The sequence below is a fragment of the Mastigoproctus giganteus genome, chromosome 5 (assembly GCF_048544385.1).
Source record: "Mastigoproctus giganteus isolate SK-2022 chromosome 5, ASM4854438v1, whole genome shotgun sequence".
NCBI classification, from domain to species: domain Eukaryota; kingdom Metazoa; phylum Arthropoda; class Arachnida; order Uropygi; family Thelyphonidae; genus Mastigoproctus; species Mastigoproctus giganteus.
This window is the reverse complement of record NC_143579.1, coordinates 111,832,553-111,858,177: the sequence shown is the minus strand read 5'-3', so window position 1 is coordinate 111,858,177 and position 25,625 is coordinate 111,832,553. Positions and strand designations below refer to the sequence as shown.

At 35.0% G+C, this 25,625-nt stretch overlaps 1 protein-coding gene across 1 annotated transcript in view; it reads left to right on the top strand.

The window, feature by feature from the left end:
* LOC150085642 (short/branched chain specific acyl-CoA dehydrogenase, mitochondrial) overlaps positions 1–25,625 on the top strand; it is a 133,830-nt gene that overhangs the window by 86,841 nt on the left and 21,364 nt on the right. The window contains exons 9-10 of the mRNA XM_090373407.1: positions 13,389–13,478; positions 22,068–22,205. Of these exons, the coding sequence (XP_090229533.1) occupies positions 13,389–13,478; positions 22,068–22,205 (228 nt within the window). The remainder of the gene's footprint in view (positions 1–13,388; positions 13,479–22,067; positions 22,206–25,625) is intronic.

Sequence of the window (25,625 nt, the reverse complement as noted above, 5' to 3'; positions counted from 1 at the left end):
TCTGTCCATTCACAAGTCATTTTATACATATTTTTCAAATATCTTTAAGTGATATAAATTATTTCTTCACACTGAATCTGTGATCAATTAAAATTCTGCATGTGTTTAAGGGAACACACATTTCTCTTTTCCTATGCATAACAAAGAAATATGCTTTACTTAACCTTGAAGTTAAGTTGTTGTTATTTGGCTTTTAGGAGCATTAGCAACTAAGGCTATACTGCTCCGGGGATATGCGGTGGTAATTCCCTGACCTTTCCGCATCATCCGTATTTGGTGGTCATGGGCTCTAACCCTAGTCTAATCAAGAAGCGTGTGCTACGCACTGCTGCTCCTGCCCACCTGGCTATGGAGGCGCCTCTGAAGTTAAGTGCATGAAAACTTGATTCCTGTGTCAGTTCAAAAATTTAATGCTATCTTTATTATTATTATTAGTAGTATATGATGCAAGAAAGCAAGTTTATAAAGCATCAGAAAAAAAAAAAAAATATATATATATATATATATATATATATATATATATATATAATGTGAGGTAAAAGTTAGGTAAAAGTAATAAAAATAAATAAATATGGCTATGTAGCTATCATTAGAGGCAGCAAATGCACATCCTCCACATGATGCCTAATTATATCTGATAATTAAAATAAATATGATATTTAAATAAAATCATCAGCCAGTAGTACGGCAATAATGCAGAGCGAAATGAAACGCAAAATAATATAAATAAACAAACAGGGAAGGGAAAGTAGAGATAATAGGACAAAAAGGTAGTCGATAATCCCCTATATAATTTAGTCAATTAAGTCATTAAACCCAATTAATAAAAAACGATATAAATTTAAATAATGCCAATTATATTTAAATAATGCCATAATTGGCATTATTTAAATTTATATCGTTTTTTATTAATTGGGTTTAATGACTTAATTGACTAAATTATATAGGGGATTATCGACTACCTTTTTGTCCTATTATCTCTACTTTCCCTTCCCTGTTTGTTTATTTATATTATTTTGCGTTTCATTTCGCTCTGCATTATTGCTGTACTACTGGCTGATGATTTTATTTAAATATCATATTTATTTTAATTATCAGATATATATATATATATATATATATATATATATATATATATATATATATATACCACCCGAAAAAAAAAACCTTCCCCACATAACCTGTCCATCCCCTCCCATAATTTGTCTGGTTCTCCTTTAATTTATTCAAACTACCCATTTCCACAAAATAGATGGCAGCTTGTTCCTACAATCAACCCATCCACTGGCTGAATGCAAACTTCTGTACATCTATCCTACAACCATCCTTCCTCAACTTATGCTCCTCCATGTCAAGAGGAAGAATACCATTTACATTCAGCTTACTCAATCCATTCAGGGCCTTTAACACCTCAATCGGATCACCCCACAGGTGTCTATTTTCCAGATGCGGCAATATGTAGAACTGAAGCCTTTCTAGGTAACAGCAAAGAGCAACTTTTGTTCCCTTCACCAATCTGGCTGCCTTTAGCTGTACCCATTACAGTAGACCTACATCACTTCCTAAAGTGAGGCCTCCAGATCTGTATACAATACTCAAGATTGGCCTTGGACAAAGCGATAATTACTACCTTATCCTGCTAGCAAAGATTCTTTTATATCACTGACAAAATCCCACAAGCTGTCCTGGCAGCCTGTCTGTGTTGCTTAGAGAACTTCATATCTGAATGCACAATTACCCACAGGTGTTTTTTCATTTTCTGCTACCCTGACTGGTACATTAATCCAAGATTACTGCTACCCATATGGGAGTACCTTGCATTTATCAATGTTAAACTTCAACTGCCGTTTATTAGTCCATTTTCCTAATTTATTTATCTCTTGCAGTAATTAGTGCAGTAGTTTGCACTAATTACTGTCATTAATCATCCTGCCGACCTTTATATAATTTGCAATAACAATATGGATTTATTAAGGGGTAACCTTAGCTTACCACTCCCATTGGATACTATGACATAACAACAAAAGAACTAGATGCAAAAAATAATCTTGAAATCATATACAGTGAAACTTCTCCTAACGGACACCTCTCTACAACGGACATTTTCAAATTCCACAACTCACCTCTATTGGTTTTAACGTGTTTGCAGCTTCTGTCTAGCGGACATTCTCTGTAACGGATGCGGACAGGCAATCTGCACTGTTTCGTTTAGATTAGCACTTAATTTGATCTCCCAATAACGGACAGTGGGCGAGCTCACTGCCCTTTTTCTAGGAACTTTTCTTCCACGTATTGCCTCAATCGTGTTTATTTTCTATTTTCGATTCTCTGAATTTTATCAAGATTTACGTCGCAGTTGTAAACCCTTTTTCAAGAATTTTAAGCGCCTCTGTAGCCAGGTGGGAAGGAGCAGCAGTGCGTAGCACACGCTTCTTGATTAGACCGGGGTTCGAGCCCGTCACCACCAAATACGGAGGATGCGGAAAGGTCAGGGAGTGACCACCGCATATCCCAGAGCAATATGGCCTTAGTTGCTAATGCTCCTAAAAACCAAATAACAAACAAACAAGAATTTTAAGGCACGTATAAAACTTCTGATGAATTCGGTGTGTGCATGGGGGGGGGGGAATTTTGTCGGCCTTTCGTCTTTTCAGTTTCAGTTTTCAGTTTTGTTCAGTGTCGTGTGAAGCGCACAATGTCTTCTCGTAAACATTTAACTTTAAAAGATAAAGTCGAACTCATTAATGCGTATGATCAGCAAAAAAATAGTGTTCGCAATCTTACTGCAAAATTCAAAATCAGGAAAACGCAGGTAAGCGACATCCTAAAGAAAAAAAATGAACTGCTCAAACAATTTTGGCAACACGGAAATGATCAGGTTCAAAAATCATTCCCGAAAACTGTTGGACTTCAAATTTGACAATGTTACGTATGAGTGGTTTTGTCGCGAACGTGCTAAAAAATTCCCATTAATGGGCCTATTATTAGGGAAAAGGCTTTGGAGGTTGCGAAATCTATGGGAGTAAATGAGTTCAAAGCTTCTGTGGGATGGCTAGACAAGTTCAAAACTTGGTATAAAATTTCTTGGAAAACTGTAAGTGGTGAAGGTGGATCTGTTGATACTGGGGTTGTAACAGAGTGGACCGTCAAATTGGAAGATTTATCGTGATTTTGAAGCTAAGGATATTTACAACTGTGACGAAACGGTTGTTTTTTAAAGCTCTTCCTGAAAAAAACAATGAGTCTAAAAAACGAATAGTGCCAGGGCGAAAAAATTTCTAAGGAACGCTTGACTGTACTATTGTGTACAAATATGCTGGGAGACTTTGAACAACCTCTTGTTATAGGAAAACCACAAAATCCTTGTTGTTTCAAGGGCATAAAGTTGAATCTTTTGAATGTTGACTGGAAGTCTAATAAAAAAGCGTGGATGACACGAGATATCATGAGCGAATGGATAAGTCACTTTAACCAAAACATGATTCGTCAAAACAGAAAAATTATTCTTTTCATGGATAATGCTGCATCTCACCCACACATTGAATTATCCAACATTCAAATCGTTTTTCTGCCACCAAACACATCTGCAGAGTGTCAGCCCTTGGATCAAGGGATAATAAAAAATTTTAAACTTCACTACAGAAAACGTGTTTTAAGACATTGCAAACATGAACGATGTAACATGTGCGAGTGACCTTGCAAAGAAAATCAGCATCCTAGATGCGATTCAATGGATTTCCTCTTCAGTGAATGCAATTAGAAACCAAACTGCCGTGAACTGTTTTGTAAAGTCTGGCTTCTCAAACGCAAAAATTGAAGTTGTGAACAGCAATGTGGAGCACCAAGAAGAACAAGAACTTCAACATCTATTGATAATGTTCGACACTTCAGCTACAAGTGACCCTGGCTACAAAGATATTGACTCGAACCTCACTACAGAAGATGGTGCTATAGATATCAACGACATTATCATCGATATTTTTCAAGAAGTTCCTCATGAGGATGAAGAAATGGAAGGAGGTCATTCTGTTGAAGAACATATTAACGACGAACCACCGATGAAAATAGAAGAAGCGCTCATACAAATCAATCGTTTAAAAATGTTTTTCGCCGCTGAAGAAGATACCGAAGGACTTTCGATGGTTTCTTCACTCCAAACAAATGTTGAAAACAAAATTATCAGCCGGAAGAAGGTGCAGAAGAAAATAAGTGATTACTATATGTATTTTTCTTAAGATAAAGTCATAATATGCATAGCACAATTGTATGTATATTATTTACAAAAATATTGTTCAAAATCTGTATATATTTTAATTTAATTTTACATTAAACTTCTAATGATTTTTCTTTCTTTCTTTTTTTTTTTTTCTCCCTCAGACTTCTTGTTAGCGGACACTTCTCTCTAACGGACACATTTTCGTTCCCCATGGCTGTCCGTTAAAGGGAAGTTTCACTGTATGTAGATTTTAGAAAAGCTTTTTATGTACTGTTCCACATAAGATTGCTGTACATATTGGATAGTGTGGCATTAAAGCAAATTACTGCTTTGGATAAAGGGATAGTTGAGTGGGAGAAGATTGAGAATGGTTAACAATGGGCTTTGCTCTTCTTGGACTATTGTTATTAGTTGAGTTCCTCAGGGTTCACTGCTTGGCTCATTGTTGTTTTCAATACCATGTGTCTGCTGTTTTTACCTTTTTAAAGTCAAACATTTTTGCTCTTATATAAAATTTACATTTTTCTTTTATACATATGTTATACATCTTGACATAGTGACCTAACTAAGTAGGTCACTGAAAGTTTAAAATTTTTTTATATACGACCTGGTCTTGGCGCATTATAGCCTCAGTAGCTAATGCACCAATAAAAACAAAACCAACCAACTGTTGTTTTCAATATTTATTAACGATATTGATGAAGGCATGGAGTTTAATGTCAAAAGTTACAGATAATACAAAGGTTGGCTAGTGACACTAATCACTATGATGATGCTGGAACAAGACCTAGAAAAATTAGCAAGATGGACTGAGAAGTAGTAGTTGAGGTTTAACATTGAAAAATGCAAGTTACTTATTGCATATGGGGAGCAGTAATTCCAGACTAACATAACAAATGGGTGGCACCACATTCAAGGTAGTGGAGAAAGAAAAGGCATGGGGTAATTTCATGAAGTTTTCTGAGTGGTGTAGATATGCTGCTTAGACAGCTGATAGAATCAATGATTTACAGGAATTTTGGCATCGGGGATAAGGAGATGATTGCCCCATTGTATAAGGAATGGTTAGGCTGCATCTTTATTACTGAACAAGGTTCAGAAGCTTCATTTTAGGAAAATAAAGCTTCCAGACCTTGATGTGGATCCGTTGAAATAGTGCAGAAGAGAACAACAATATTAGTGGAGGGGAACAAAAGGGTACTCTTACCACAAAAAACTTGATTTCTGCTAATTTGGGTTCTAGAAACTAGGTACCTGAAAGGAGATCTGATTGTGATGTTTAACACTTTGAATGGATTGAGTAAGCTAAATGTTGATGGCAGTCTTTACTCTTGCTCAGACAACACACACAAGGGTGGGTGCATAAACTTTGAATAAATTTAAGCAAGAATTAGACAAATTTACAAGTTATTGGATGGAATGGGAAGGGGTGTTTTTTTTTTTTTTTTTTTTTTTTTTTAATGTTTCCTTGTATCATATGCCACAACTAATACTAATAATGATTCTTTCTTTACTGTTCCACGTTTTCCGTAAAAAGTTTTGTTTGAAGTAATAATAAGTGAAAACAGTTCATGTGGTACAGTAGTAGCAATTCCTAGTGAAAATTCCTTCAGGTATGATTTCTTAATGCTGGGAGGAATTGTTCTAGCTTGTGTGCAAAGATAGATCATCACCAAGAATAATAATAAAAAAAAAAGTTTCACATTTTCGGAATAAAGGCCACACGGTCGGATTTCTTTGCTTGACTTAACTGTCTTGAGCCGTTCCCGAATCTGAACATTGGTTGGGAGAGAAAGGGAAGCAATCTCTTTTGTTCTAACCACACACTTGATTTCACCTTGTAACACAAATTTTTTTTTGAAAAGGAATTATACATTTTATGTTTGTTACCTAAAATTTATCATATCGAATATATATGTGTATGTATATATATATATATATTTTTTTTTTTTTCCTTTTTCGTTAAGAAATAAAATCATTGATATCTTGGAGGTTTTTCTATGCCAGCAACAAAAAATTTCACTAGATAGTAAGTTCCATACAAGTTGTTCTCTTAGAATCCAAGGTATTTCTATATCTGGTTCACCTTGAAAACCCATGTACACAGGGAGCCGATTACACCGATGTATGCAAATTGCCTATATGGAATTATCTGCTCTCTTTGTAGGCATTCTGTGTTGTGACCATTCTTCAGTATTTTTTTTTTTTTTTTTTCTCTTGTCTTGATTGCTTGCTTGTTATTAATGTTACATTCATGTTTGTACACTGATTGTATGTTAGTTCCTTGTAATATCGACAGCTTACTGGATGTGTCCAAGGTCCTATATAATTTCATTTTCTCACACTATGAACAAATTGTTTGGGTGTAGGTTTATGATCTTTGAACGCCTGTAAAAGTAAGACCAAGCTTATTAATGTATCTTTTTAAATTATTTCATAACTGATTTGATTTTTATATAGAATGTCTGAACGTTGAATATAGTTTAGTCCCAAAATTGGCCTACATTTCTTTTTATGAGTAAGATAATGTATTTATCCTATTTTCTAAAGGATGATCATTTTAAATGAGAACCCATGAAAGTTTGAATAACTGAGCAAAAGAGTGCTAGAGACATGAAACATTCTTTATTCTGTTACATTATATAATGTATCATTTTGCAAGGCTCCTGTTTATAGCATATGTTTAGTTTTTGAATAAATTGAACTTTAATTAAGATCATACCATACCAAGCTTTGGCAACTCCGTAGCCAGGTGGGAAGGAGCAGCAGCGCATAACACATGCTTTTTTGATTAGACCGGGGTTCGAACCTGTCACCACCAAATACGGAGGATGCGGAAATGTCAGGGAATGACCACCGCATATCCCGGAGCAATATGGCCTTAGTTGCTAATGCTCCTAAAAAAAAAACAAACAAACAAACATACCAAGCTTTGTATTAACCAAACAGAATAATATAATTTCTTTGTTTTGAAATAAAACAAAGTTTTGTTTTATTAAATGAATTTTGTAATAAAAGAATATATATATATATATATATATATATATATATATACACACAGTAGACTCTCGATTTTCCAGAATAGATTGTAAAATAAAAATCCCGGATAATCAATTTCCCGGTTAATCCAAAAATACAGTAAGTCTCTGACAGAAGTTCCAGGACTTCTTATAAGTCAAGTTTTACGTAACTCGGGAATGACTAATAAAATATTGCTCCTATATCCATGATATGCCAAAATTACAAAAACCACATAATATCCTCAGAAGAATGAAGAAAAATAGTTATATATTTTTTATATATTGGTTATATATATAGAAAAATACTTATATATTTTTAATTAGTTCAATTAAAAACTTTATCTGGGGACAGCAGTGAAGTTGCTGGAGTGGTACATAAGAAAAGAAAACATTAAAGGAAGAAATTGTACAGTAAAAACTGATATGTATTTCGTAGCTTTGGTTATCATAGTTAACTTTATTGGTGCCAATCCCTTCACTACTTCTCGTATTCTGTCTTTCTCCTTTATTATTGTGTTCACTGTTGACACTGACAAATCTAAATTCCGCACGATACTTGTTCATGTTTGACCATTTTCAAACTTCCTTATTTTAATTTTCTGATCTGAATCAATTGCTTTCCTTTTCCTTGTTTTTTTTGATAGATTTAGTAGTACCACTATCACTTATTCTCTTAGTTGGCACCATAATAATGGTCAAAATGAAATTTTCTGTAAAGAACTGCACAGAGTTAAGGTGAAAACTCACTATTATCACCCCATGGAGCTCGCATTTTTTACTAAAGCACATTTCTGGAGGTCACTGCCATAAAACAGTAAATACAATTTGCACTTTCCAGGTTATTGGGCTTTTCTGTTAGTGCAATTCATTATAAACGAGTAGTAAACTCGATTGTATTGCATTTGAGATAATACCCGATAGCTGGAATTCTGTGGGCTTTTATGTTATAATGGTGACATGTGTAACCCCTTCACTGAAATCTTCAGTCATATAGAAAAAACCCTTTAAGAATCTTCTCTTCATTTCTATTTTTAAGCTGGTTACTTCATGTCCTGCTTGTGCAATTTATCCGTGCCGTGATCATCTTTATTGATTGCTTATTATTATTATTCTGTTTCAAATTTTACAATCCTAAAAAAGAAAATAAAATTGAGTGAAAAAAATTAATGTAAGTTCGAAGTTACATAAGTCAGGGACTTACTACAGTATATCCAAAAATGTTCAACAACCTATGTAAAAAATATGGCGATAGATAACAAACTTGCCATGCACTACTCGTGTGTCCAATATGATGCTTCCCTTTATTTTTTTTTTCGATGTCGATTTTAAATCTAATAGCTTCCCTTAATTTTTTACAATTTCGTGCATAGTTTTGTCACCAACATTATAATGGTTCTTTAGAGATTTAACGGCTGCACTGTTTTCAAACTTTTGAATAATTTCAAGCTTTTGTTTAATCGAAAGTGCAACTTGTTTGCGTTTACCCATCATTTTCATGATTTCTAAACAAAAAAAATTTGTTATCCCTGACATAAATAACGAGACAATTTTTCTCTTTGTGGTGTGATAAAACATAACAATTGAAGTGACGCACTAAAACAAACTAAACATTTGTTCTCTCTCTCTCTCTCTCTCTCTCTCTCTCTCTCTCTCTCTCTCTCTCTCTCTCTCTCTCTCTCTCTCTCTCTCTCTCTCTCTCTCTCTCTCTCTAGCATTGGGTGTAAAGGCAGGGGGATTGCAAGATAATAATCTCCCAATGACAACTTTATAATGCCCTGCTTGTTGCTTATTTCCGACTTGCAAATCACCTGTTTATACCTATTCTAGTTATTACTTGAATTTATAATTTCTGGTTGGGATTTTTTTTATTTATTTATTTTTAAAATTTTTAAATATTTTTTAAATATTTGGAGTCTTGAAGTGTCCTGGTTAAACCGATCCCGGTAAATCGAGAGTCTGCTGTATATTATATATATTAGGCCAAAGTCCTGATTGATTTTTTGTTTTGTGAGTGGTAGTGAAAATTATTATTATTTTGGGCGGGAGGCATTACCGGTAATTAAGGCCTAACTAACTGACTAGCCATCTATGTTCTAGCAGTTGTTGGTTCGCCTATAGTTCTATGTTAACAATTAACGTGAACTGAAGTTAACAAATATATAAATGTAAAGTTTGAAAAGATTAGAGATTTAAAGTTAGAGAAAAAAGAAATAAAGGGAATTATTAAATCAAGAAAAATAGCTAGGAAGAATTAGGAAGGTAACATTCCTCCACATGGCTGTCTCTCTGCTACTTCCTCGGGCTTTGAGCAGACAGATAGCCATACTAAAAGAATGTCCTCATGCATACCTGTTCCTTTAGTCTCAATAATAGTTTTGTTTCGTAATTAATCATGTTTATTTACGGATGTCCTAATGTAATAAGGCAAATAAAATTTAATTGTTAATTTATTTTTAATTTAGTTTTAAATTTTAGGATTAAAATTAGCTGCAAACTGAGATTGGGGCCGAAAGCCCAACAGGTATGCATCAGAGTAAATATAAAAAGTACATAGATATTTACCTGTGAACACTATAGCTGGTGGTTGGTACGAGAAAGCACGTGCAAGCTGCCCAGGATCTGCTTTATAGGAGGCTGGGGCACCATCTGGTCTGATTTGTTGGTTAGTCTGTCATTAATAATTATATATGCTATAAAGCGTTTAGGGCTAAAGCTTCAAGCTGTGAGAAAGTCTAGACTATGTATAAGTTAAGTGCGATAGTCATTAATACACAGCCAAATCTGAATTAACAGAATATTTGCAAGGGGACATCGTTTTAAGTTACGCATCACATGGGTACCTACCCACCCGCCGAAGAAGGGCCAAATAGCCCTGAAACGGTGCTGTCTGGGTGGTGGTATCCATCTGAGAATAAGTAACATTAGTCTTCTCCTCAAGTGAAGCGTTACTTATTCGAAGTAATGCAATATCATGGCAACTCGTTGCGAAGGTATTCACAATATGATATATATACCTTAAAACGATGCCGCTTGCAAATATTCTGTTAATTCAGGTTTGGCTGTGTATTAATGATGCTATCGCACTTAACTTATACATAATTATATATGCTTAAGGATGGGTTAATTTGTTTGTTTAGGATTATGCAACCTGTATTAAATTTGTAATCACTGGTTAGAAATTAGTGAATATCTATATAGATGTATAAGTTAATACATTTTAAGATTACATTTTTTTTTACTGATAAATCAAACTGGCAATGTTATCCACTGGTATAACCTTTCTACAGCATAACAGCCCGTGTATGCCCAGTGGGATAACTATAACATATTTACATACCCCTATCATCGGTGATTTTCACCTTGTGGTGCTTTGGACTTTATAAGCTGAAGGTGAGGTCTAGCGTGTTTGATTTTGTTGTGTTTATATCACTTTGCTGTCAAATTTATAATGTCCATTGAAGTTAGAGCTATAAAGCGTTGGGATTGGTATGAGGTTTAATGTGTGCCATTAAACCTCATACACTCATGGTGATTTTATGTTTCACTGTTGTTCAATTCCTTTTTGAGTGTCTGTTTAGAATTTTTTGCAAATAATACTGAAGTTATTGGCTTTGTCTGTGCTAGTTATAACAAATTTGTTTTGCAAGTCTTTTTTTTTTTTTTTTTTTTATTCTTTTTAGGTTGTATTGCTTGTAGTTATATTGGTGTTATATGCAGTCTCTGAACTTTGCCATAATGTGATCTGAAGTGCTGTTAATCCAAATCTGAAAGGCTTCTACTGGTGTTATAGGCTAGTTAATAAGCAAATTGTAAAAGATCCATTATAATCGATCTTTGTATGCTTTCTAGGCTGGTATGGGTGTTTGGTCTAAATTTCATTCCTTTATCCATGTTTCTTTTAATGCTGGATCCTTGACTATATTGAGGTCGCCTGTGATAATGTACTTATGGTGCAGTTCTATGTAATCTTTATATTTGTTTTCTTTGCAGTGACAAGGGGGTTCAATTTTGTTCAGGTTTGCCATAGTGTTTTTGTAGTTGCATAAGGCAATTCCGATGGGCATTGCAAATCTATGTCTGATTTCTATATTAATTTTATCTATAGTTAGGCTTTTGGTGGTTTTATCAAAGACTTCTCTGAGGTTAACAGGTCAAAAATGCGATTTTGGTATTTTACTATGCAGTATTCTTTTGCTTTGTTTTAGGTGTGGGTGAATCCAATTTTAAATCTAGTAATGTCTTCTATGGTGTGTTTAAGACGTATGTTTTTGAAGGAGTATCATAGGCAAATCTTATTTAGGGCTTTTAGTTTGCTGTGCTTTAGTGCAAACAGTATTGTGGATAGTTTTAATGTTAATGGGATTGTTATCCCATTCAGTGAGCAGCAATTCAAAGTTGTTAATTTTTGTGCACTGGTACTGTAGCAGCTGCTGTATCCTTGCTGAACTTCATTGTTTCTTGTATATTTTTGGCTAGTTGGAATACTGTGTATGTGCACTGTTTCACCCCAGGGTAGGTGAAGTTTCTGCGATTAAACCTATTGTTTAACCCATATGGGTATAGAGATTTGTATTGTAATATGCGGAGATCTTCCAATATTTCCCTTTTTTTGGTGTTTTCTTCTATAGCTATAGATATATTGGTGAACTGGTCCTTTTGGAAGTGTTTCAGTTCTCTCATTTGTGTATTTATCTGAAGTTATAGTGGTTTTGCATTTGGTGGTTCTTTCTCCAAATTTCTTAATTTGCAATCTGTGCAGGTTCAGTCTTATATGCAATTCTGTACTAGTTTGTCCGACATATTGTATCTTGCATTCTTTGCATGTAATAAGATAAATGAAATTTTGCATATGGCAAAATACTGGGAAATTTTCTGTTGAGTTGTGCATGTATGGACACGTCTTACATAATTTACTAGAGCATTTCTTAAATTTCAGTTGGTTCTGCCAGAGTAAACTATCTATATGATCTTCGATATATGGGAAGAATTTGTTTCCATAGGCACCTTCTGGTTTCTTGTTAATCACTGGTGGGTGGGCGGCATTGAATGCTATTTGACAGTTTTCAGGAATTAATGGGTCCTTTGCAGTTGTGTCTAAGCCTGGGCTTCAATTTTTACTGTGATACCTGTACAACATTTTGTTACTTGTCTTTGTTCTATGCATGGTGGTTATTTAGTAATAGGAATTTAAGGCTAATGGCTGTTAATGTCGTTAATACTTCCTGATAAAGAGGCTGAATTAGTATACTTATTTTTGCTCTGATTTTTAATTTCATTATATTTGCTCAGATTTTTAATTTCACTACATTTGATTTCATTACATTTAATTTCATTATATTATATAATTTTAATCCAAAAATTTAAAACTAAATTAATTAAAAATAAATTAACAATTAAATTTTATTTGCCTTATTACATTAGGATATCCATAACTAAACATGAGTAATTACTAAGCAAAACTGTTATTGAGACTACAGAAATGGGTATGCACGAGACATTCTTTTAGTATGGCTATATTGAAGCCCCTAGGAAGTAGCAGAGAGATGGCCATGTGAAGGAATGTTACCTTCCTGATTCTTCCTAGCTATTTTCCTAATTTTTTCTTGATTTAATAATTCCCTTTATTTCCTTTCTCCTCTAACTTTAAATCTCTAATCTTTTCAAACTTTACATTTATATATTTTTTAACTTGAGTTGACATTAATTGTTAACGTAGAACTACAGGCGAACCAACAACTGCTAGAACAACAATGGCTAGCTAGTTAGTTAGGCTTTAATTACCGGTAATGCCTCCCACCCAAAATAATAATAATTTTCACTACCACTCACAAAACAAAAATCAATCGGGACTTTGATCTAATATATCAGTGTGTGTTTAATTGTGTAATCCTTCAATAGCATTAACGCTGCATAACTGCAGCATTGTCACAACTGAAAATTTAATAAAAATAGAACACAGGCTTAAAAGTAGTGTTCAAGAATACACACACACACACACTCTGTCCTTTAGCCAGTTGGGATGATATGTACTTTGTATAAACCGTTTTTATAATATTATCATAATATAAAGTCGTAATCTCTAAGAAGTATTGATCACTGTGATATGTGTTTATTTAATATTAAGGACATTTTTAAAAATGTTAATTTCATAGATGATTGGCCTTTCTCAAGGTTGTTTTGAAAGTGCAGTAAATTATACATTTGAGAGGAAGCAATTCGGAAAACGAATCTTTGATTTTCAAGTAAGTGATTTTAAGTTTTCTATTGCAACTTAAATTTTTGCATTTGTTTTGTAACCAAATTTTCAAAAAGTATATTATCTTTTTAAATTAATTTTAATAACATTTACTTATTAAAATTTAGTATTATTTGGAATCAGAATGCTAGAACTCCTGGCATAAATTAGAACTAGGAGGAAGAATTTTAGACTGTTTTATAGGAAGCTTTCCTTTAGTTGGTAAGTCACCAATCACAGATAAATGAAGCTGATGTTTTGAGGAAATTGAAAGGTTTGCTGGATCACTATCTATGGGAAGAAAATGCCATATTGCTAATATTAGACAATAAATAAAATATTATAATAATATTTAATTACAAATCAATTAATTTATAATATTACAATAATAAACTGCAGTGGCACGAACCCATCTGACCCTCTCAGTAGTAACGGGTCTTCTTGCTTAGTAGAACAGCAACAAATTATAATTATAGAAAAGATGAACTTAAAAAGTAGTAGTAATAGTAGAATGTCACTTTTCTTTTTATGCATCTAGCATCTCAGTTCCGACAAGTGAGATAACAGAACTTTACTATGTTTTATCAATGTGGGAGGAAAATAAATGTCATGATGTGTCAATAATATTGTTTGAGTGATTGATACACATATTAATTACATGGAAAATTTTTACAGAAACAGTTCTGCAAATTTCTACGTAGAAAAATTTGCAGAAGTGTTTCCTTATTATTTATTTTATTTTTTAGAGATAATTTAAAGAACAAAGACATAAATAATGTATTTTCTCTTTCAGAGAGGTTTATTTATTTTGTTAAAGTAAGAATTTACTGGTTGTATGTGAGTTATTAAATGAAAATTATAAGTCCATATTATAGGAATGCATTTTAAAACCAAAACTGCTGTAATTAATAGCAAATGCAATTTTCTTAGTGTTGGTGTGCAAGCAAGTTCTGTCCATTACCATCATTCTTAGGTACATAGTTTATGAGATGGTAACTCCATAGCACAAAGGTCGAGATATGGTCATTAATTGACTTTTTGAGCAAAAAAACTGCTTATCTACAACAGTTCTGTAAATTAGTATTAGTAAGGTAAGATAATTCAAGGAAGCAGACTTTTTCTATATCAGCCAAAAAGAAAATAATAATAAAAATAAAATAAAACAGAATATTTATATTATTCCCATTCCTGAAAGGTAACCATGCAATCCTCTTTGAACTAAGCCAGACTCACAGTCTCTGTCATATTGGGAGAAAACTTATTCTAGTCTTCAATAATCCGCTGCCCATAGATGAACTTAATGTGATCCAGTCTTTTGTTATTTTTTCCTGGGATTTTCTATTTGTGCCCACTGATTTTTGTCTCACCTATAAGAAAGGAGAAGCCTTTACTCATTTCGGCACCTTATATACTTCAATCAGATTTCTCCTTGGATATCTAGTTGTTAAAGTTCCATATCTTCTAAGCTGTTCTTCATATATGCATCAATTTGCATTCGTTCCTATCTGGTTGCCAATGTTTGAACCCTCTGCAGAAGCTCTACATTTATTTTTCAGGTTTAGAGTCTAGACCTGACTACAATATTCCAAATGTAGTCTTAACTATTTTTGTATAGTGAGATAATGTTGTCCTCATCCCTATTAGCAAAGGTCCCATAAATCAGGACACCATATTGCTTTCCTAGCTGCCTATTTACACTTCATGGGAAATTTCATGTCAGATTGAATCATAATGCCTAAATGTTTTTCATTCCTTCTAGTTGTATAACCCTACATTTAGAAGCATTAAATGTTAGTTTCTATTTTCCAGACCACATAAGCAAACAATCCAAGTCTTTTTGAACTTGCATACCTTTGCCAATATCATTTATGAAAATTAGAAGTAGGAGGGAGCCCAAAACTGAACCCTGAAGTACCCCACTTGCTATGCAGATCCACCCTGAAGACTAACCATTTATGATATCCCTCTTGTCTTCTATCTTTTAGGAAACCTGTGATCCAGTGTAGGATCTCACCAGTAATTCCAGTTTAAATAACAGCCTTTCATGAGTGGATGGTGCCAAATGCTTTACTGAAGTCTAAATATATAATGTCAAAATTGTTACCTACATCCCATCTGTTTAATGGCTATCATAGTAATTTACTAGATTTGTCAGTTATGACTTCCCCTCTCCTTAACAAATCCATGATGGGATCTATTCAAGATACTATTCTTGTTGATGTTCCTGAATTACATTCTGAACCACTGAATTCATGATCTTTTTTTCCCTACCACAGAAGTCAAACTCTGCCTATAGTTACCCAACTTCTTTTTAGCACTACCTTTATGTACTGGGATTAGTACATGAAGACGTTAGCACCTCTTCAGTTCAAGGGATTCTGCTCAGAGCCTAATGATACTCTCATTAACATCCCAATGGTTTGATACACTCATGCAGCCTTTTTAAATAAACTCTTGTCTTACTTGGTCTATAGTTAACTGACTCCTCTTTAGCACCACCTTTGTGGATGGGAGACATCAGTACTTCTTCAGCTGAAAGAGATCTTCCAAGAGTCTAATGATTATTTCATTAACATTTCCAACACTTTGATACAAAGCACTCATATGGAGCCTTTTTTAATTATGACTGAATATATGCCATCCTCCCCTGGAGTCTTGCTCTCCTTAACTTTAGTAGCTTTTCTAATAAAAGCTCTGAGGTCAATACATCACTTATTTTCCATCAGTCTCACTGTTTAACATTCTCCACAGATTTGAGTTTGCAAAATAACATGGCTCGTGACACTTGCTCTTTGAAAAAGTATGTGCTTGATGAGTCTTTAAGTGTTTAGCACCATATACTTTACTTGTATATATCCTCACCATAACAGTGAGGATATATACAAGTAAAAGAACATGGTGTCACTGTCATTTTGAATAAAAAATGTTCAAGGTCTCTTTTTGGATACAATCCTATTAATAGTAGAATGATGACGGTTAGACTTCAGAGACAGCCAGTAAATCTCAGTGTTAGTCGCATATGCACCATCAACATTCACAGACGAAGATATGGACATTTATTATGAAAATCTCCAGTCAGCTCTTGATCTGGTCCCAAAAAAGGATGTTTTGATACTCATGGGTGATTTTAATGCAAACGTAGGCAAGACAGTTTCTTCTAGTCCAGAATGTGGTAGGCTTGGTCTTGGCACTAGAAACGAGCGGTGAAAGTTTAATTACATTTTGTCATCTTAACAGTCTTGTCATATGTAACACCTGCTTTCAGCAGCACCTGAGAAGGCCCTACACATGGAAATCTTCTGATCATAAAACAAGGAATCGGATTGATTATATCCTTATGCAGCAAGGTGGCGTTCCAGTGTAATCACAGCAAAAACACTTCCTGGAGCAGATTGTGGCAGTGAACATTAGCTACTCCACATCATGCTGAAGCTGAAAAAGATCATGAATAAGGTTTTCCCTAAACAATTGGATGTAGAAAATATTTCAAACGGTTATATATATATATTTTTTATTATGGTTATATGCTTGAAACAGGCAATCATTTTCAAGCTCTATTAGAATTAGATGACGATATGCTGCCCCTGAGGAAATGTGGGAAAATACAAAAAGCATTATTAAGGATTCAGCAAATAGACACATTAGAGAAAAGGTCAAACATCAGGAAGTCTTGGATTACAGAAGCCACTTTTAAACTTATTGAACAGAGAAGAACTGCAAAAGCTCATGATGTACAAGGAAATGAAGAGTATCAGGAACTAAGCAAAGTCATCAAGCGCTGTTTAAGCCAGGACAAACAGGATTATATCAATCAAAAGTGTAAAGAAATCAAATATCACAACAAACGAAACAATACTAAAAAGATGTAAAATGTTATTAAGTCCTTAAGACAAAAGTTCTGACCAAAACTTAATGTAATTAAGGACTCCAAAGGGGAAATTTTAACAGAGGAGAACACAATCAAAGGAAGGTGGAAAGAATACTGTGAGCAGCTCTTCTGAGCACCTGCTGGCACTAATGATCTGCCACCCCCCCCCCTTTTCAAGAGTGTGATCTTGAACCAGTTCCACTGAAGGAAGAAGTCGAAAAAGCCATCAGGGAACTAATGTGTGGCAAGTCACCTGGAATTGGTGAAATCCCAGCAGAATTGATTAAAGCTACAGGTGTGAAGGGCACTGAGTTTTTTCATAAAATGATTGTAAAAATTTGGGAAACTGGATGGTGGCCATCAGATTGGAAGAAATCAATTTTCATCCCCTTACCAAAAAAAAGCGATCTGAAAATTTGCTCAAATTACAGGACTAAGTGTTTTTGAACCCAAGTGCACCATTTCTTATCAGAAAGCAAGCGTGTAAATGGCTCCAGACGAATTTCCTTTGAATGAAGAAATTGGTCTTCTAAGCATTTGATGTAAAAGTGTTATGTTCTTAGGCTTTAAGGAATTTTGGACACAGGGGAAACTGCAAGTACAGCAGTAGTGCTTTTTGAATTGTTTAAAGCAGGCTTCTTCCAACTAACAGGTATGGGACATGTAACCACAGTCCTTTCATATAAGGCTGCTACCATGTGATCAGACACTTAGTAGTGCTGACCTCTTCTCATTTTTCCAAAAGGAATTTAATTTTATATTAAAGTATCAAACAACCTATAAAGTATTTTTAAAAAGGCAAGCAACACAATCCTTTGGAAAAGGATGTGAAATACAGACTCTGCTTCAAATAAGCAAAAGATAAGTGTCGTGCTAAAAATACAGATTTTTTTTTTTCATTCTTTATTATTATTATTAAAAATAAAGAATTGTGTTGCACTCATGTTCACCAAAAAGGGAAAGATTTTTATTATGATTTTATCTTAATATTAAACTATATGAATCTTTCAAAATTTCAGTGATTTCTGTAAGAAGTGCATTGATTTAAATCCATACATAAATGTATTTATAAATTTGGTGATTAGGTTAGTATTTATGTATATTTACATTTCTGCTTCTAAATATTGCCTTCAGGTTTAAAATGTAGCTGCACTAAACATTTTCCCATTCAATTTGGCTCACATGCAGAAAGGTCAAGGGACATTGATTTGAAGACAGCAATTAAGAACAAACATTGAGAATAATCATTCTAAAATGTGTGTATATATGCAGCATGACACTTGCCATCATATGAGGGTGATTCAATAAAGAATTACCCTCACCTACTTCCACATATCACAGAGTTATGATATTTTGTGTGTAGCATCATACATATCTCTGTACTAAAGGTGTAAAATTTCAGTCCTGTGTCTTAATTTGTTTTTCTCTTACAGAGCTAAACATGACGAAGTAGCATCATGGACAAAGTTGAAGCCAGAGCTGTAATCCGGTATCTGTTCTTGAAGAGGAAATCTAAAGAAATCCATGAGGAGATGACTGCTGTATATAAGGATGAAGCCCCATCCTATGGCATTGTGAAGCACTGGCATAGACAGTTTAGGTGTGTTCGGACATCGGTAGTGTCCATTCCAGGTCATCCTCATTACGCCATTGATGACAGCACGATCAGAAAAGTGGAGTCCGTTAATCATGGAAGATCACCAGATATCTATATGTGAATTGTCCCAGGAGGTGAAGATTAGTGTGGGCTTTGTTGAAACAGTCCTTCACAACCAACTCCATTTACGGAAATTGAGTGCAAGATGCATTCCCCGATTATTGACTGGTTTCCAGAAGGCTGATCAACAACAGAAATAACAAGTTGTTAGCTCTGTGCCAAAAAAATGAGGAAGACTTTTTCTCTCATCTAATCACTTGGGATGAAAGTTGGATACACCATTTCGACCCTGAAAGTAAAAAGCAGTCTATGGAATGGCGACATCATGGTCCCCCCCCCCCAAGAAGGCAAGGGTCCAAGTGTCAGCAGGAAAGGTCTTGCTGACAGTGTTTTGGGATGAGAAAGGGGTAATAATGACTGATTACCTGCTGAAAGGTAGAACAATTACAGGTGTCTATTATGCCAACTTACTCGCAAAATTATGGGAGAAAATCAAAACATGTAGGCATGGCATGCTGTCCAAAGGTGTGAGAATGCTTCAAGACAATGCCCCAGTTCACACTTCTGAAATTGCAACAACACAAGCGGCCACTTATGGATATGAAATACTGCCCCATCCAGCCTACTCACCTGATCTTGCACCATCGGATTTCTTGTTTCCTTCCCTCAAATAATTTCTTTGGGGGACCCACTTCTCTGACGACGAGACACTCATTTCTGGAAGAGTCATGGTTCAAAGACCAACCTCACCACTTCTACAAAAATGGTATCCGTAGCCTCATTTAACGATGGAAAAATGGGTAAATCTGCACAGTGGCGTAGAGAAAGACTAAAACCTGTGCCAAGAACCAACAGGCTAGCACCTCTGCAGCTAGATCAGGGCGATTCTTTATTGAACCACCCTCGTATATATTTGTTCTGTGCTGGAGATGATATAGGAAATTTGGTTTGAAGTGTTATCTTTGCTCTCCACTCCCTAGACTTATCACTGAGTATTTTATTACATTTTCTGACCACTGAAAGAGGCAGTTGAGAGGGTGTCATTTCTTGAGATGGAGAGGTCAAGGTAACATTTCACAACTAGCCAAGGCGTCTCCCTAGCCAGGTGGGAAGAAGCAGTAGTGCGTAGCACACGCTTCTTGATTAGATCGGGGTTCGAGCCCGTCACCACCAAATACGGAGGATGCGGAAAGGTCAGGGAATGACCACCGCATATCCCCGGAGCAATATGGCCTTAGTTGCTAATGCTCCTAAAAACCAAATAACAAACAAACAAACAACTAGCCAAAAGAATTTTCTCAAGGAATGTAGCAATTGGTTTTGTGCTAGACTAAGTATTTAGAATTAATGGGAACTGCACTGAAGTTTGAAATACTGCTAAATATTTTGCTTTTTTGTGTACAGGGGGTCCCCCGCAGTTATGAATATTTGAAAATTAAAGAATTAAAGCTTTTTCCCTTGAGAAAATTGACCAAGCAGTTGAATATTTTTTTTGTGTGAGAATGATCTTTTATAATAAAAAATGTCTAATAAAATAATTTTCCCATTTTTCAGTTTCTTCATCCATTTTTTACTATGTACAAGTACATAATAAACATTACTACTGTATATAATATCGGTGTAGGTACACCATATCTACTCATCCTTCACAACGAGCTGCCAATGTATTGCACTGCCTTGAAAGAAATGCTTCACTTGCGATACCATGGTACCTGTCCACCCAATGATAAAAAAATTCAACTAGATTTGGAACGGTGTCATCTGGGTGGTGGCGCCCATCGAGAATAAGCAACAACAGTCTTCTCTATTAGTGAAGCGTTACTTATTCGAGGTAGTGCAATACATGGGAAACTCGTGAAGGATGAGCACAATATGAGATACAGATGAAATGATGCCCTTCACACTACTACCATAGTTTTTCTTTAGGAGTTGTCTGTGCTGAATCTACACTGATATTATATAGATATAAAATCTTAAACTTTTAAAATATTATGCCTAGTTTCATTTAAATAATAAACATTATGAAAATTGGTCCCCATTTTAAGTGGAATATTCTGGAACCAATTATCCTCGGATAACGAGGATCCCCTGTAATTAAAAAAAATTTTTTTTAACATTCTCAGTTTTTGTGTATACAAAAGGGTCATTCAAAAAGAATTAAACAATTTCAAAAATTTATTACTCAGTAACTATGTTATATATGAACATGTAGTCAAAACCAATTTGTAAAGGAATTATCACAGCTATTTCTAAAATCTTATAAATGCTCAACATGCACCCCTTGTATCACACGGCACACATCAATCCTGTAGTCCAATTCATCCCAAACCCAATTTTTGAGTGTATTCAATTCTTTTTGAATCATCCTGTATATCTATATGCATTATTATGAACACAGGATGTTTTATATAGCATTTGGGCTATACTTTAAAGATCGATTCAGGACTTTAAAAGTAGTGAAATAAACACTACTTCAGAATAAGACATGTGTTCCGAAGAACACGTCTTATTCTGAATAGTGATGGAGTTTATGGCTGTTTGAATTTCAGTAGTAAAAAATAATGAATAAGTGCATATACCTTAAAATGTTTATTTGTATTAGGTATGTTTGCTTATTCTTATTTTTTTATTATTTTTTACCATGAAAGCTATACAGTATAGCATTTTTTTTTTTTTTTAAATTGAAACACCCAACAGCTCCTAACTGTTAAAAATTAGACATATGTTAGATGAACTTTTTTCCTTGTTTTCAGGAACTGATTCTGAAGGTACAGCCTGCATATTATGAGACACCCTGTATATTTTCAGACACTTTCTGTCATTTATGTACTGTATTTTTATAAGAAACTATATTTTCCTGCATTTCATCAGAATAAATATGCAATAAACAAAACCTTACTGTTAAATTTTTTAATGACAAAAGAAATTACTCATTTGTTATTACTTACTCTTTAATCCAGAGTTATTGTCTTCTTAAAAACTCTGCTTACCTTTTATGAATAAAGTAAGTAAAGTATTATAATATTAATATTATTTTGAAGTATAAGAATATAAGTTTTAGCTTCTTTCAGGCTATGCAGCATCAGATAGCACAGGTTGCCACACAAATTGAAGCTGCAAGATTACTTACATACAATGCTGCAAGATTAAAGGAGAGTGGAAAAACATTCATCAAAGAAGCAGCTATGGCAAAGTATTATGCATCAGAAGTAAGAGAGAAAATATATTACTTTAATTTTGATCATACTTTTTTGAATTATATATGTAAATGAAAATGCAATTTTAATGAATTACTCAGAGCTTCTCAATGCACTAATAGGGTGTTCTACTCAGCAACAAGGCATATTGCTTATGCAGCAACTCTAGCACATCCTGAATAAAGGAGATGGGCATGCAGTTTTTTTTTTTCTGTATGCTACTGCAGATTGGGAAGTTTTGCACAATTATCTTCTGTCCCCCCTTCTATCCCACCAAGCGCCGACCGGGCTAGCCGAGTGGGTAAAAGTACCTGCCCGGCAACCCAAAGGTCGCGGGTTCGATTCCCGCCTCGGATCAAAGTACTGCAAAAACCTTGGGAGGTGCAATATGGCCACAGAAGCCGATGCGCCAACAACTACCAAATCAAAAAAAAAAAAAAAAAAAAATCCCACCAAGCCACAACCAACCAGCACTGTTTTATAATGCACCTCTTGCGTATGCCAGAGTGCTACAATTTCCTAATGCTGAACCACACAGACCCATTCTGGGGATGAACATTGGGTACTCTCTTCATCCTTGATATGATAGCCCACCTTGTAACATATGTGAGCAGGATCCTGATGTTAGTGTCAAGAAGCATATCACTCTGGATATTGTACAGATGATTGATAAATCCAGTAAAGGTATGAGGGCTGTTCAATAAAGAATGGTAATTTTTTTTTCACAACATACCCTTATTAATCATCCATAGTTTGATGGTCCTTTTCAAAGTAGTTGATGAAATGCACTTACTCCAACATTGGTTTCTGCCATTGTTTAAAAACATGGTGCAAGGCATTTTTTGATATGCTTTTGAGAATTGCCTCTGATATCTTTACAACTTCTTTTGATGACTGGAAACATTTTCCTTGCAGCTCCCACTGTAACTTTGTAAATAAAAAAAATAAAAAAAATCACAGGGAGCAATGTGATGAGAGCTGTAGGGCAAATGAAGAACACATTTAACATTAGTGCTGGCTCAGTACTCTGACAGTATGAGCAATGTGAGATCTTGTATTGTCATGATGCAGCATCCACCCACCTGCATGCAGTTTTGGTCATTACCTTCATGTTATATTACAGCTAATGGAGAAAGCAAATGAATATAAAACACCATTATGCCTGGCATTTGTGGATTATAAAAAGGCATTTGACTCCATACAGCATAAGGCAATATTTTGGGCACTGGAAAGACAAGGCATACTATATACCCCATATATTATGATTTTGAAGAAAATATATGAGAACGCTACCTCCTTTATTAGACTAGACAAAGACAGTAGCAAATTTAAAATTGAGAAAGGAGTTCGACAAGGAGACACAATATCTCCGAAGTTTTTTACTGCTGCCCTTGAGGAAGCTTTCAGAAGATTAGACTGGTTGCAGCAAGGAGTCGATGTGATTGGACAGTACCTAAGCCATTTACGATTTGCAGATGACATCGTGGTCATAAGCCATGATCCCAAGGGAAGGAAAATCTTAATCAGTTATGCACAGTTAGTAAGGATTTTGGACTAAAGATGAATATGGCTAAAACAAAAGTAATGATGAACAAGTATGCCACAGAAAGGGACATAATGATTGAAGGAGGAGTAATTGAAAAGGTGGAATCATACTTATCTGGGACAAGTTAATAGCTCTAATAATGATAAATGGCTGGAAGTCAAGAGAAGAATAAATTTTGGATGGATAGTATTCAGGAAATATAGTCACATACTGAGGAGCAATATCCCAGTTTGTCTGAAATGTAAAATAACGAACCAGTGTATACTCCCCACCATGACTTATGGATGTGAAACCTGGGCACTCACCAAAGGAATGGAACAGAAGCTGAGAACTACACAGTGAAGAATGGAACAAATTATATTGGGAATCAGACTGTTAGATAAGAAGAGAAACACATGGATTAGGCAGCAAACTCAAGTAAAGGACATTCTTATCAAAACTAAAGAACTAAAATGGTCTTGGGCAGGACACACAGCTCGAAGATATGATGGCAAATGGACTAAGAAAATAACAGAATGATACGCAAGAGGAGCTAGAAGAAAACCTGGAAGACAACGACGGAGATGGACAAATGAAATTCATGAGCTTGTGGGTAGTAAATGGATGGCCATTGCACAAAACAGAAGGAGCTGGAAAGTTGCTAGAGAGGCCTTCATCCTGCTGTAGATTGAAAATGGCTGATGATGTACTCTGACAGTATGAGCAATGTGAGATTGCATTGTCATGATGCAGCATCCACCTACCTGCATGCAGTTGTGCTCGTTACGACAGAACTGTATTGCAAAGTGTGCAGTACAGTTCTGTAGTAAGATCCTGTTTAATAATAAAGTCGTACGATGTGGCACAACATTTTGGTAAACTTTTCTTTGAGTATCAAAAAAGAGATGACCATTCTGCGGAAGCCACGACTTTTGCTTTTTTTCTAGTGTTGGCAATGATGTAGACTTCCAAACAAAGCTTTGTTGCTTTGTTTGGAAGTCTACATCATCTCTGGGTTGAAATGATGAATCCATATCTCATCTGCCACTATCACCTTGTGCAGAACCTCAAAATGTTCAATATTTTTTTTTTTTTTTTTGATTTGGTAGTTGTTGGCGCATCGGCTTCTGTGGCCATATTGCACCTCCCAAGGTTTTTGCAGTACTTTGATCCAAGCCCGAGGCAGGAATCGAAACCGCGACCTTTGGGTTGCCGTGCAGGTACGTTACCCACTCGGCTAGCCCGGTCGGCTCAAAATGTTCAAAAACCGTCCATTGCAGCTCCAGACAAAATTCCATGTGAACTTGCTGTTACTCAGGTGAGAGTAGTCTTTGAACCCAGCATGCACAAACATGTATCATATGCAAATGGTCATGGAGAATACTGTGCCTGCCTCCTACTGATATTCTCAATATCTATGCTAGTTACCTTATTGTTATATGGCAATCTTCCCTAATGATTACAGAAGCAGTGTTTGTGGTTTCTGTAGTGACAGCAATGGTTGGAGTTCCAGGACCGCCAATTTCTGAGATTGAATCATGTCCATCTTTAAACATTCTGAACCGCCTGTGAGCTATGCTATATGGAAGTATCGATTCACCATAAGCCTCTTTTAACATTTCATACACTTCAGCTGATGTTTTCTTGAGATGGAAAAAATTTTTTAGGGCAGCATACTGTTCCTCATATGTCATGTCCATTGTTATGTAAGCAAAAATGAAAAGGCATAAACTTGACCAGCTGCCAAGGTCACACTGTGCATATGAATCAGCTATGCAATTGTTATATGATTCAGCTTGGTTTGATCATAAATTCTGCAGCTCAGCTAGAAATAGCAAACAATACAGTTCATGAAAAATTATGATCATTCTTTATTGGCTAGTCCTCTTATATTTAGATGATTTTCA